Source organism: Saccopteryx bilineata, chromosome 1 (genome assembly GCF_036850765.1).
Source record: "Saccopteryx bilineata isolate mSacBil1 chromosome 1, mSacBil1_pri_phased_curated, whole genome shotgun sequence".
Classification (NCBI taxonomy): domain Eukaryota; kingdom Metazoa; phylum Chordata; class Mammalia; order Chiroptera; family Emballonuridae; genus Saccopteryx; species Saccopteryx bilineata.
This window is the reverse complement of record NC_089490.1, coordinates 314,964,531-314,978,475: the sequence shown is the minus strand read 5'-3', so window position 1 is coordinate 314,978,475 and position 13,945 is coordinate 314,964,531. Positions and strand designations below refer to the sequence as shown.

The 13,945-nt window shown below is 35.1% G+C and overlaps 1 protein-coding gene across 2 annotated transcripts in view; it reads right to left on the bottom strand.

Moving 5' to 3' along the window:
- Nucleotides 1-1,230: 1,230 nt before the first annotated feature.
- Nucleotides 1,231-13,945, bottom strand: part of LOC136320485 (caspase-13-like) — a 44,836-nt gene continuing 32,121 nt past the window's right edge. For both annotated transcript variants that reach the window (XM_066253657.1, XM_066253656.1), the window contains exons 5-8: nt 9,177-9,411; nt 7,060-7,203; nt 5,547-5,653; nt 1,231-1,329 (exon numbers count right to left, since the gene is read on the bottom strand). In XM_066253657.1, coding sequence (XP_066109754.1) covers nt 1,231-1,329; nt 5,547-5,653; nt 7,060-7,203; nt 9,177-9,411 — 585 coding nt within the window. The remainder of the gene's footprint in view (nt 1,330-5,546; nt 5,654-7,059; nt 7,204-9,176; nt 9,412-13,945) is intronic.

The window sequence follows — 13,945 nt, the reverse complement described above, 5'->3', positions numbered from 1 at the left end:
TGTTATTTTTTTTATATGCCTTAGTTTAAATAGTTTCTGTTGCTAAGATTTCAATTTCAGTTTATTTTTGTACAGTTTTTAATAGGCAGTTAACTATATCCAGTAAAATTTCCATCTCCTATATTACCTTTTCAAGCTCTTCAAATTCAATGTGAATATTTTTCAACCCACTTAACTCTCACTTTTTATGGTTATGATTTTCTTAATATTACTAAGCCTACTTTTATTATTCTTTTAAAGTCTTTGTCTAATTTTATAATTTTGCCAGTTTATATTTAATAATATTTTTATTGTGTCAAGTAACACTTTGACGATTCTTTAAATGTGTAGTAATATTTGATATGTTGCCAAATGTTCATTAAAAACATTATGTATTTCTAACTTTGAATTTAAAGACTTTTATTTAAAGAGTGTTAACATTTGTTTTGGCAGGAACTTAAATTTATTTGTATGTCACTTTTATCATTTCAAGACTTCTTTTTAAAGTGTATTCCTCTGGAAGATTTAAAGTCGTTTTTATTCCAGCGTTTTTTAGCCCAACTACAAAAGCATGACTTCTGGAATCTTTACTTATTACTTTGAGTGTTCACTGAGCCCTGTCCATCATGATTAAAATTCAACTATCTACCAATGTTGTATGAATCATATGGATTATTAATATTACAATTCCTTATCATTTCATAAAAGTGTTGATACTCTTTTGAAAACTAAAGAGGACTACTCTATAGCAATTTGAATTTCTTTTTTGTTTATCTCCTTTACCTCGGGAATTTAATTTTTCATATTTCAGCTGCCTCAACATACCTAAAATTGATTTCTGTCTTTTCAACTCATTGAAACTGTCATAATTTGCTTCTTATTTGTTTCTGTGCTGTGTAACAGAAATTTTAATCAAGCATAAAAATGTGTGTTGTGATATATTTTTATGCTTTGTGTCATTTGTTTTCCTTCTCTTAGCAAAAGCAGTAGCCTAAACTTTCATTGTTAAATGCCTGAAATGAACTGTTTCAAAATTTTTGCACAGTCTTTTTATTATTTATGGCAGAATGACAATACCTGTTACTAGTCTATAGCCACATGACAATTTTTTAAATTTTGGTAAATATTAGAGGCAAGAATAAAACAAAAAATACTAAAAATTGTGTAGTTTATTTGGATATAAATTATCACCCCTTTGTTCCCTACTTTAATCAATATTCTGATGGCTAACATCAGCTATTGATACTAATTTTAGTTGCCTGGAAAGAGGTAAAATTCTCTGGTCATAGTTTGTCTTTCAAGTGTGGGCATCTGGGCTTTAACAGTTGGATTTTCAAATGATTGCTGAACCTGAAAATAAAAAGAAAGTTTTGAGTTCTGCTTCTTGGACAGGAACAGGGAACTCATTACACTATTTGCCAAAATGAGGATGTTTGGGAGGAAGGATGCTTGTACAAATGTCAGAGAAGAAGAGCTATAATAGTCTTAAAATGGAATCAACCCTTTAGTTATGCTGTCAATCCCCATTTACACCATAAACTGATATCCTAAATCAGAGCCTAAATTCACCTTTCAATAAATTCCCACCAAATACAAGACCACAATGTTATAGGCTGAATTGCGATTTCCCAAATATTGTTTTGTTTTATGCAGTCTCACAATGTCTAATTTATTTGGTGTGTTTTAGACCATTTATATTTAATATAATTATTGTTAAGGTTAGGTTAAATTTTGCAACTTTAAAACAATTTGTATTATCTGTTATTTTTCCCTTTTTTCACTTTTTCTGCTATCCCTTGGATTGAGTATCATGATTTTATATCCTTTTGTTGAATTATTAGCTATAATTTCTAATTTTTTTCTTTTCATAATTAAAGGTTTATGATATATAACTAATGTCATAAACTCACCACAGGTGTTATTATTTTTGTTTAAACCATCTTTTCCCTTAATAAAGAATTGGATAAAAAAGAAGTGGTACATATATACAATGGAATACTATTCAGCCATAAGAAATGTGACATAGTGCCTTTATGACAACATTCATGGACCTTGAGAATATTATACTGAGTTAAACAAATTAATCTAAGAAAGCTAAAAACTTTACAGTTTCACACATAGGTGGGATATAAAACTGAGACTCATGGACATAGATACAATTGAAGTGGTTACCAGGGGGAGGGGATGTAGGGAAGTGGGGATTGGAAGATGGTGGAGGAAGGTGTAAAAAAGGGAAAATATAAAGGACAGAAAATTGTTTGACTTTGGGTGATGGATATACAACATAATTAACAGCTCAAATGCTATAGAAATGTTTGCCTGAAACCTATGTACTCTCGTTGATCAATATCACCCTATTAAATTTAATTTCCTAAATAAAATTTCAAAAAATCAAATTTTCCCTTAAAGATTATTTTTAAAAAGAATATATGTATATTTGTTCATGTAGTTACCACTTCTAGTGTTTTCATTCTTTTTTGTAGATCTCTATTTTCATATGGTATCATTTTTCTTCTGCTGATTGACTTCCATTAACATATCTTGTAGTTTAGATCTGCCGGTGATGGGCTATTTCAGCCTCTGTATGGCTAAAAAGTCTTTACTTTGTCTTTCTTTATAAAAAAAATAATTATTTTGTTTTTTTTAGACTTTAAATTTTAAAATGACTTTCTTTTGTCTTTCACTACTGTTGTCCAGCATGAAGTCTCTCTGATAATTCATCTGCTTCATTCTTTGTTTCTCTGTATTTAGCATATCTCTTTATTCTCTTTACTTTTAGGATTATATTTTTATCAGTGCTTCAGATAATTCAGGCTAATATGGATCTGTTGTATTTATTCTACTTTTTCAAAACTTCAGGTTTGCTACCTTTCTTAAACCTATAGATTTACAGATTTCATTACATTTGGAGAAAATTTGGCTATAATTTCTTCAGATATTATTTTGTTTCTTCCCCTTTGAGATATGACTTAAATATATCTTAAGTCTTTTCATTTGATTTTACTGTTCACTACTGCTTTTTCTTAATTGTATTTTTGTAGTCTGCTGTACTTTATCTTGCACAGATTCTTAAATTCATTATTTTTTACATCGTCTAATCTGCTGTTAATCCTATTCATTGTATTGTTCAGTTTACACATTTTAGTTTTTCTATCTTAAAATACAGTTTACATCTTTTAGTATGTTCCATTGCTCCACTTAACTACATATTTGGACATATGGAGCACTATTTATTGTCCATATTTGTTATTCTTAGTATCTGCGCCAGTTATGATTCAATTTTGATTATTCTGCTGCTAGTAGGTTTTATTTTTCTGATTCTTTACATCTCTGATAGTTTTTATTGATGTTCTATTTTTTGAATTTTATATTTTCAAGTGCTAAATACTTTTGTATATACTCTAGTACTTTGCTCTTGGATACACTGTGTTACTTGGGAACAGTTTGATCTTCTTGGGTGTGGTTTTAAATCTGTTTGGAAGGATCGGAGAGAATTATTTCTGAGTTTTTTATTCCCCACAATTTAGGTAAGACTCTACTGATTAATCTGAAGGAAAATTATGATATATTTCCAGTCTGGCTGGTGGCAATAGGCACTATACCTGGTTATGCATGAGTATAATATTTTTCCCTATAATGGAAATGGTAGTTCTTTCCCCTGATTCACACACATCCATGCTGAACATACTCTGCTAAATACTTCACCAGTACCCTCTAAAGAAACCCAGAGTTCTCTCTTTGTGTAGGTCGCTCTTTTTTGGTATTCCTTTCTGTGAACTCTAGCCACCTTGTACTCTTTGGACTACCAGCTCTGTCTCTTAAACTTTGGGAATCCACCAGATTCTGTCTTGTTTCTGCCTACCCGTGCAGTGACCTGGAAACTCAAGATAGTAAATTGACATCATTTTAGGACTCATTGTTGTTTACCATTCCTCAAGAATCAATGTTCTTCCTGGCCTAATTTCCAGTGTATTGAAAACCATTGCTTCATATAGTTTACATTTGGTGTTTATTAGTTTGTTTTAGACAATAATCTAAATCTAGTCCCCCTTAGTTCATCTTTGCTGAAAGCAGGAGTTTCTGACCCTTAGATTTTTAACTACAAATTTTTACATCATGGTTTATACCCTAGATCTTAATTTTGAAGATTTTTTTCCCTTTATTCCCCTATATTCTCTACTCTGTACAAGCATCCTCTTGACTAATGTTGTGACTGGCAGTTTTGTACTTCTTAGTCTCTTCCCCTCCTATCTGGCAACCGTCTGTTTGTTTTTTGTCTCTACAGGTTTATTTCTTTTAGTTTGGTTTGTGTTTTAGATTTCACATATTAATAAAACCACATGGTTTTTGTCTTTCTCTATTTGACTTATTTTGCTTAGCATAGTATCTTGTAGGTTAATTCAAGTTGTTGCAAATGTTAAGGGCTTATTATGTTTTTTTACAGCTAAGTAAGAGTCCACTGTACATTTTTTAATTAGAGTTTTTATTTCTTTCATAAGTTTTTTGCATTTGTTTGCAGAACCTCTTAGAAAAGGTACTAAATGAAAAGGGGAGAGGAGGAAATGGTGTTAATATTACTGACATTTACTTTACCTTATTTCCATTGTTTCTCACCTTATCTAAAAATAGTTGCATATTAAAAAATATAGATTTCATAAACAGGTCATTTGTTGATGAGATTTTTGTCATTTATACCTTCTTTCAAGTTAACATTTTTAGTGAATATCAACTCATTTTCTAATAAGCCTCATTTTATTATGGACAATATAAATTTTATAGTAATATAGTCCACTGAATATATGTACCACATTCTCTTTATCCAACCATCTAGCAATGGATACCTATGACCTTACCTCGGATTTTTTTACTCATTTACCATTCCATGTTATCCTCTTCCAAAAACCAGTTAATATTTTTATGCCAGTCAAAATCACACAAACTGCTTTATACTACCAAATTTTTACTTTACAGATGACAATATGTAACAAAGAACTTTTTGCCTATTCTCTCTCATGAAATCCTGTTATACTTTTTCTTAGAAATTGAAAATGACATACTTTGAATAATGTGGTTTTTACTACTTACATCTAATACTAGAATATTAGCTATGAAAGCAGGCCTTATGTCACTCTCTCTCTCTCTTTTTTTTTTTTTTACTTTTTTATCTGAACTAGGCAGTTTTTGTTATTTATAAAGAAAACCAATCAGTATTAATCAAATGTATATTTTATACCAAAATGTTCTCTATATGGTATGAACATATAAGTGTATATTATTCCATACCACATTAACTGTATAGAAAATATTTTTTTATCACTTTCTGTATTCGACAGTCCTTTTAATTTCTTCTTTATCTTCCAAATTTTTAATATTTTGAATACAGAATCTTAGAATGTATTATCTTTCTTTGCTTACTAGAGTTTAGTACTTTGGAAATAATTAAAACCAAGGTATAGTACAGTATGAGTAATAGTCTATCATTTGTGTGACATGCTCAGGTAGGTTATCATATACAATTTTTTTTTACTTTTATCAATAAATAGTTTAACAGATAATATGTAACTTACATTCATAAATATTTCTGTCAGGTGACAATTCCAAGAATGTTCTTGAACACAATTTATTAATTCTTTGATGAAGAGAGAACCACTTGGTTTTCTCCAGGAAACATTATCTGTACATGAAGGAAATGATATATTTTGAGTAACAGTCTTCATCCTTACAAAAAGGTCATAGATTACAAAAATCTCCAAGGAGACTTAAGCATGTAGGAGAAATAAAAACATAGATTTATGTATTTGGCTTTATATACAAAGTAATATGATGGATACAGACTGAACCATAAAAAATCATGTAAGGGTTATAGCACCTCACATGAAAAAATAGAGTTTTGTATAGCTTTACAGTTCAAAATCTAAAACTGATATGTTTAAATTGGTTATATAAGTCATATATTATAGCAAATATTCTCTCACTCTTATTTTTTTCAATGCTTAACAGTCTCAATGGAGCAGTTATTAAACCCACATCTGTCTATCTAAGAAGATGCTTAAATACTACACCATTAATGCCCTCTCCAGGTAAAAGGACAGCCAGAAGGTAACCGGGAGGGTGCTCTCTCTTAATTAACACTGGTTGGTTCAATTGCTAGATCAGTCATGGACAGAGTTTATCTTTGTTAAGACTGCTGTGTTCTGGTATTCCAGTATCCCATTCCTGAGCACAAAATTCTTCGTTTCTGACTTTGGAATGGTCCAAATGTGTAAATAATATAGGTTCTCTATTGTTTTTGTTGGATTAGCAAAAATATACTAAACTTCATATTCAAATGGACTTGGATTTATATTTGAATACTACCAGTGTTTATTCAGGAAATTGATATAATTTTTATGAGCTTTAGTTTCCTTATTTGGGTAAATGAAGTAATAGTATCTAGCTGACAGATATATGTTATAATAAAATATATCAAATAAGATAAGCTTTAGCTTCAGCATTTTAGAAATTCTATCTGCCTTTATTTAGGCCTGAAAATTCTCTTTTCTTTACTATCTTATTGTCTTTTTTAAATTATATTACCTTAAATATGATGGTTATTGGAATTGATTCTCTAATACTCATTACTACCCTTAGGTTGCAATCTCACTTTACCCAGTGCTACTAATTATTTGAAGATCTTCTAACAGTATTTTATACCTACATATTTTATTTTCCAAACTAGAAAATATACTTTCTGCAAAGGAATGCACATCTTCCTTTAAAAACAATTCTTCAGCAGCAAAAATAATGCTATTTTGCTTAACCAATACTGCTCACTAAACCAATACTGCTGTATGCCTACTGACTGATCACCTAGAAGATATGCAAGACTAGCATCTGGGTAGATATAGAATCTGAAGGAGACTGGACAACTATGGGAATCTACAAAGAAGCCTGTAAAAACTTAAATGGGCTCTTCATTCTTTATAAATGCCTTCCAAAGACTTTTAGCCTGTGTTCTTTCCTGGAATATTGAGCCAAATTACAAAGGCAGGAAGGTCTTATCCCCCCAAAAAATCTTGCTTACAAATAAAAGACACATACGTGGGGTTGAGGAGTAGAAAGCAACAAAGTCCTTCTCCACATGGGTCTTGTGAACACTGTCCTCCTTCAGGTCCTCTGGAGACTGTGCAGAGCTGTCTGTTGAGGCCACTGGAGAATCATTGACCCACAGCTCTCCCATATTTGCTGCGGGAACAACATCCTGCTATGTTATTCACTACTAAATCCATTTAAAAAAATCCTTGACAATTAAATAAATAAGATGCCCTTATGAAGATGTTCCAATTACACATGCACACACACATACATACATACACCTAACACAACGTCATCTCTGCTTACATCTAACAGGATGTCAATAAATAGAAACTGCCATCTGGATTTGGAACATGCTTATTGATCAGAGAGAGTAATGATGCTTTAAACTGCTATTGACTATTCCTAAGTAAAGTAACTGTAGTAAACTAACAATTCATAGTCAAGGAAAAAAATATCTGCTCTACTCAACAACAGACATAGAGTTCCAAAACAATTTTTCCCTAACTTTTCCCATTACTGTTCTTTCCTTCTAAGTCATTCCCTATTTGATTAATTACATTAAACTTTAGAGTAAAATATTTATGGGAGAAGGCAATGTCATAATTATTTGCTTTTGTTAATTGAGGTATAATTTACATATATAGAATTTACTTTTTTAAAATGTATAATTTACTTGATAAATATATATGGTTTATAACTACCACTGCAATCAAGAAGAGACTGGCCCTGGCTGGTTGGCTCAGCGGTAGAGCGTTGGCCTGGCGTGCGGGGGACCCAGGTTCGATTCCCGGCCAGGGCACATAGGAGAAGCGCCCATTTGCTTCTCCACCCCCACCCCCTCCTTCCTCTCTGTCTCTCTCTTCCCCTCCTGCAACCAAGGCTCCATTGGAGCAAAGATGGCCCGGGTACTGGGGATGGCTCCTTGGCCTCTGCCCCAGGTGCTAGAGTGGCTCTGGTCTCGGCAGAGCGACCCCCTGGAGGGGCAGAGCATCACCCCTGGTGGGCGTGCCAGATGGATCCCCGTCCGGCGCATGCGGGAGTCTGTCTGACTGTCTCTCCCCGTTTCCAGCTTCAGAAAAATACAAAAAAAAAAAAAAAAGAGACCTTTTATCCTTCACGCTCAACAATCATTGACCTGGTTTTGTCCGTGTGCTTTTGCTTTTCTCTTACACCATGTAAACAGAATTATATAAAATGTAAACTTGGGGTCAGTCTTCTTTCACTTACTTAGCATTGTATTGCATTTTAATCCCTCACTATCGTGTGAGATACTTCTCAAGCCAGAGATCCTAAAATTTTGATTAACAATGTTGAAATTGGCCATGGCCGGTTAGCTCAGTGGCAGAGCATTGGCCTGGCGGGCAGGAGTCAGGGTTCGATTCCTGGCCAGGGCACACAGGAGAAGCGCCCATATGCTTCTCCACCCCTCCCCCTCTCCTTCCTCTCTGTCTCTCTCTTCCCCTCCTGCAGCCAAGGCTCCATTGGAGCAAAAGGTTTCCAGGGCCCTGAGGATGGCTCTGTGGCCTCTGCCTCAGGAGCTAGAATGGCTCTGATTGTGGCAGAGCGACTCCCGGGGTGGGCAGAGCATCACCCCCTGGTGGGCGTGCGGAGTGGATCCCTGTCCAGCGCATGCAGGAGTCTGTCTGACTGCCTCCCCGTTTCCAACTTCAGAAAAATGCAAAAAAAAAAAAATGTTGAAATTAAAGTTATTTTTCTGCCATAATTTTAATAATTCCATGTAAAGATAATTTAGAATTAACTTTAATATCATCATCACTTGCTATGAGTCACTAAGAGCAGATGGCTTTTATATTTATTTATTTGTATATCAATTTCTCTATTGTCACTGCTAGGTACTTAAGAAGTATATTTGATATAATTACACTAAAGTGAGGCATAGTGTTATTTTCTTCTTTTTCCTTTCTATTGAATTTATAGGGGTGACACTGGTTAACAAAATTATTTAGGTTTTAGGTACCCAATTATATAATACATTATCTGTACACTATATTGTGTGTTTACCATCCTAAGGCACAGTATTATTTTCACTAGATATAAAGCATCCAGTAATACCTTGCATGACACACACCACCCTGTCCTTTAGACCCATCAGAACTCACCACCTCTGCAGGCCTGGATGATTATGACCTTGGGTTTATCCCTAAGATGGCAGCAGTTTCGACTATTAAAAATCTGGAATATGGTGTCATAAGGTAGCACATCTGGTTTTTCATCACTATGCAGAATCCCACACATTCTATCCAGGATGCCATGTGACATGAACACCAAGAATGTGCTGTCTGAGGACATGTGCTCTGGGCGATTGGCAAATTTCTTTAGCACTGACTCCATGGCCTGAAAAAGAATAAAGCTTTAAATATCAGATCATGATACCTACCCTTTCTACCTCTGATGCTTTGAGGATTAGATAGAATAAATGTCTACTTTCTAGTACTTTACAGTGACTGATATATAAAAGATGTTCAGAAGTAGCCATTGTCACAGTAATTTTGCTGTTATTGTAAATGTCATACTTACTATAATAATTCTGACAAGTATTTCACAATATACATAATACTTATGTTATAAGTATTATATTATATTAATAATATAATATAATAACATTATATTATATTATATTATATACATAATATAATATGTACTTATAAATTTTAACCATTCATAAGTACAACTCAGTGGCATGAATTACAGTCACAGTGTTCTATAAACATTATAATGATCTGTTCCAAAACTTTTAAAATTTATTTATTAATTTTTTTAAAGAGAGAATATGGAGGAAGGGGAGGGAGAGAGATAGAGAGATAAACATTAATTTTTTTGTGATTTATGCATTCATTGGTTGATTTTTGCATGTGCCCTGATCAGAGATCAAACACACAACCTTGGCATATCAGGACAATGCTCTAACCCACTGGGTTACATTGCTAGAGCCCGAAAACATTTTCCCCATCCCCAATTAAATAATAACTCTTCCTCATCCTCATCTCACAATCCTGGGTGATTTATTCTACTTTCTTTTTCTATGAATTTGCATATTCTAGGCACATCAGATTATATAACGGAGTTATATAATATTTGTCCTTCTATATCTAATATTTCAATTAATATGATTTAAGCCCCATTCGTATATCAAAATTTCATTCCTTTTTATGGCTAAATAATACTTTATTTTAAGTATATGGTATTTTGGGTCATTTCTACCTTTTAGCTGTTGTGATTAATGCTGCTATGAACAATGGTGTACAAATATCTTTTCAAATCCTTGCTCTCAGTTCTTTTCGATATATACCTAAAAGTATATATTGATGGCCATAGAGTAGTATAACATTTTGAGAAACTATTAAACTCTTTTCTACACTGCTGCACCACTTTACATTACTACCACCAATTTCACCATATTCTTGCCAACATTTGTTATTATGTGTGTTTCTAATAGCCTACTTGGTAAGTGTGGAGTGGTATCTCTTTTTTTTTTTTTACTTGAATTTTCCTAATAGCCAATGATATTGAGCATCTTTCATGTCCTTATCAGCCATTTGTATATGTTTTTGGAGAAATGACTATTCAAGTCCTTTGCTTACTTTTGAATTGAGTTGTTTGTATTTTTGTTGTTGCTGAGTTTTAGAAGGCTTTATTTACTCTGAATATAAGTCCCTTACCAGATATAAGATATATAACCATTTTGTCCCACTCAATGGATTATGTTTTTACTTTATTGATTGTATTCTTCAAGACACAAAAGTGGAGATGACGTCAGAGTAATGGCGGAGTAGGAAGCGATACCGATAAATCTCCCCAAAAACTCAACAAGATCTTCAACCAGAAACAGAAAAACCTATACTTGGAGCCTCCAGATGCTTCACAATACACCCGAAGGTATGGTCGAGTGAAAAATTGGCTAAATATATAACCAAATCCTGAAGGAAATAGGGAGTAAGAAATGCTCCGCCTTCCTCACTAACCTAAACAGGGCGGCTTTCTCTGGTAACTGTGAATATAGAAACTGAGGCGGGCAAAGGGGGTGAATACATCCAGGCTGCAGCAAAAAGGGCCGAACCAGGCTGTGGCACGGAGATCCTAGCGGAGGAAAAACTGTTCCTGTGGCAAGCCGGGCAATACAAGCTAACACTCGCACCAAACCCAAACAAAGAAAGACAAGCGGGGCAGCCATTTTACCCGTTCTCCTGGTCGGCATGCGCGCAGTTAGTGGGCGAGAGATCTCTTCCTAAGCCCCAGAAGTGGGTGTCCGTGTTGCTCCACAGAGAGGCAGGGTCAGAGGCCTTTCTGTGGGCCGAAAGCAGAATCTCTGGGCAGCCCCAGTGCCCTGGGAAAGCCGAGCACGGGAGGGAGCAAGAACTAATTCCAATGGTGGAAATTTTCCGTGCTGGTGAGGGTTTCACTCAGGGAAACGCGGCCGGCCTCATATCCTGGTGTGCGCGCGCAGATAGGTAGTGAGCGATTCCTCCGAGTGCCTCGGCAGGGCGCGCCCGTGTTATCGCACAGAGGGGCAGAGTCAGGGGCCTTTGTGTGGGCCAAAGCAGAATCTCGGGCCGCCCCAGCGCCTTGCAAAAGCCACGCACGGGGACGGAGCGAGAGCAAATTCCAGCGCTGCAAATTTCCAAGCGGATGGGGGTTTCACTCAGAGCGTGAGACTACTGGCCGGATATCCTGGTCTGCGCGCGCAGATAGTGAATGAGAGTTTCCTCCAAGCACCCCGGAAGTAGGTGCCCGCCTGTGTTACCGGACAGAGTGGCAGAGCCAGAGGTCTTTGAGTGGGCGGAAAGCCCGCCTGATTATGCTAGCAGCTCTGACTGACTGAGCCTTACCCAGAGCCCTGTGCTGAGTGGAAATAGAGTGGGGAGTTGCCAGCTCTTTGAGCCTCTTACTATCCAGGTAGAGGCAGCAGCAACCCCATAGCTGGATTCTCAGGCTACTAATTGAGGAAGGAAAGACTAGGAGAAAGGCTCCAGGAACACGGACTCCCTCACTGTCAGAGCCTATGAATGCTAATGAGCCTTGACTCCCAACGAGACTAAAGCACAATACATGACATTGCCATAGAGACTTATCAACTGCAAACCTCTACCTGAGCATGCCAAAGGGGCAGAACCTGGGGTACAGAGTCACCGACCAGGAAGAGGGAGAGAAAAGAAAAAACAAGAAGATAACCTCTCAAAATCAAGAATAATCTGCAGACTTTATAACCTATCCCATTTTATTATATTTGTTCATTTGTTTCTCTTATCTTCATTCTTGATACTTTTTTTCCTCCTCCAATTTGGCCGATTAACTCTCTGCCGGTCTTACTCTCTCCTCTCCTTGAACTACACTACCCATAAGTGTTACATCTCCCATTATCTTTTTTCTCCTTTTCCTTTCTCTCTATGAGGGTTGCACTCCAAAACCCTTAACTCTCTCTCTCTCCTTTCTTTTTTCATCTTTTACTGGTTCCCTCTTTTTTTTTCTCTCTCTCTCTTTCTTTTCTCCCTCTATATTAGTTTCTTCCTTTCTCCTTTACATCTCCTCTCATTCAAACATCAATAACAAATTATCTTATCTGGGACTCAAACTTATGTTTGTGGCATTTTGGGGGTTTTTACTTCACCTTTTTAACTCACTAGCAGTGCTCCCATCCCTGGCTCTCCATTTTATCTAGTTCTTGTTCCACTAAATACAATAGTATTTTTTTAATTTGTCCCCCCATTTTTCTGTTCTCCTCTTATTCCTCTCATCATAACTCTTAGACAACCAACACCTAAAAGCAAATCATTTTATTCTTGACCCAAATTTTTTCCTTATTTGCTTTTTGTGGGTCCATACCACCCCCCTTTTTCTTTTTTTTTTTTGCCCCTTTATTACTTTTCCCCAATTCAGGACCTCCATCACAGGCATTATTTGTTATAATTCACAGTTCACCACAAGATTTTCTCAAGAAAAAGGGGAGAGGAGAGGAAAAAAGGAGGGGGGGAATAATTTCCTTTTTTTAAAAATTATTATTTTATTTTTCTTTATTTCATTATTAATTTTTTTATAAAAAAACAACTCTTTTTTATTTTTTATTTTTTTTAACTTTTTATTCTTTATTAAATCTCATTAATACTATCAACAAAACCACCCTCAGATGCCATTAAGGAAGAGAAAATCAAATATCATGGATACAAAAGAAAGAGAGGTAACACAGCTAGATGAGGAAAAATCTATGGAGAAAAAATTTAATATATTGGAAACCTTGGAGCTAAATGACAGAGAATTCAAGATAGAAATCCTAAAAATCCTCCGAGATATACAAGAAAACACAGAAAGGCAATTTAGGGAGCTCAGAAAACAACTCAATGAACACAAAGAATATATGTCCAAAGAAATTGAAACTATAAAAACAAATCAAACAGAGATGAAAAACTCAATTCACGAGCTAAAAAACGAAGTAACAAGCTTAGCTAATAGAACAGGTCAGATAGAAGAGAGGATTAGTGAAATAGAAGACAAGCAACTTGAGGCACAACAGAGAGAAGAAGAAAGAGACTCAAAAATTAAAAAAAATGAGATAGCCCTACAAGAATTATCTGACTCCATCAAAAAGAATAACATAAGAATAATAGGTATATCAGAGGGAGAAGAGAGAGAAAATGGAATGGAGAACATACTCAAACAAATAATAGATGAGAACTTCCCAAGCCTGTGGAAAGAACTAAAGCCTCAAATTCAAGAAGCAAACAGAACACCGAGTTTTCTTAACCCCAACAAACCTATTCCAAGGCATATCATAATGAAATTGACACAAACCAACAGCAAAGAAAAAATTCTCAAGGCAACCAGGGAAAAGAAGAATACAACATATAAAGGAAGGCCCATTAGATTATCATCAGAT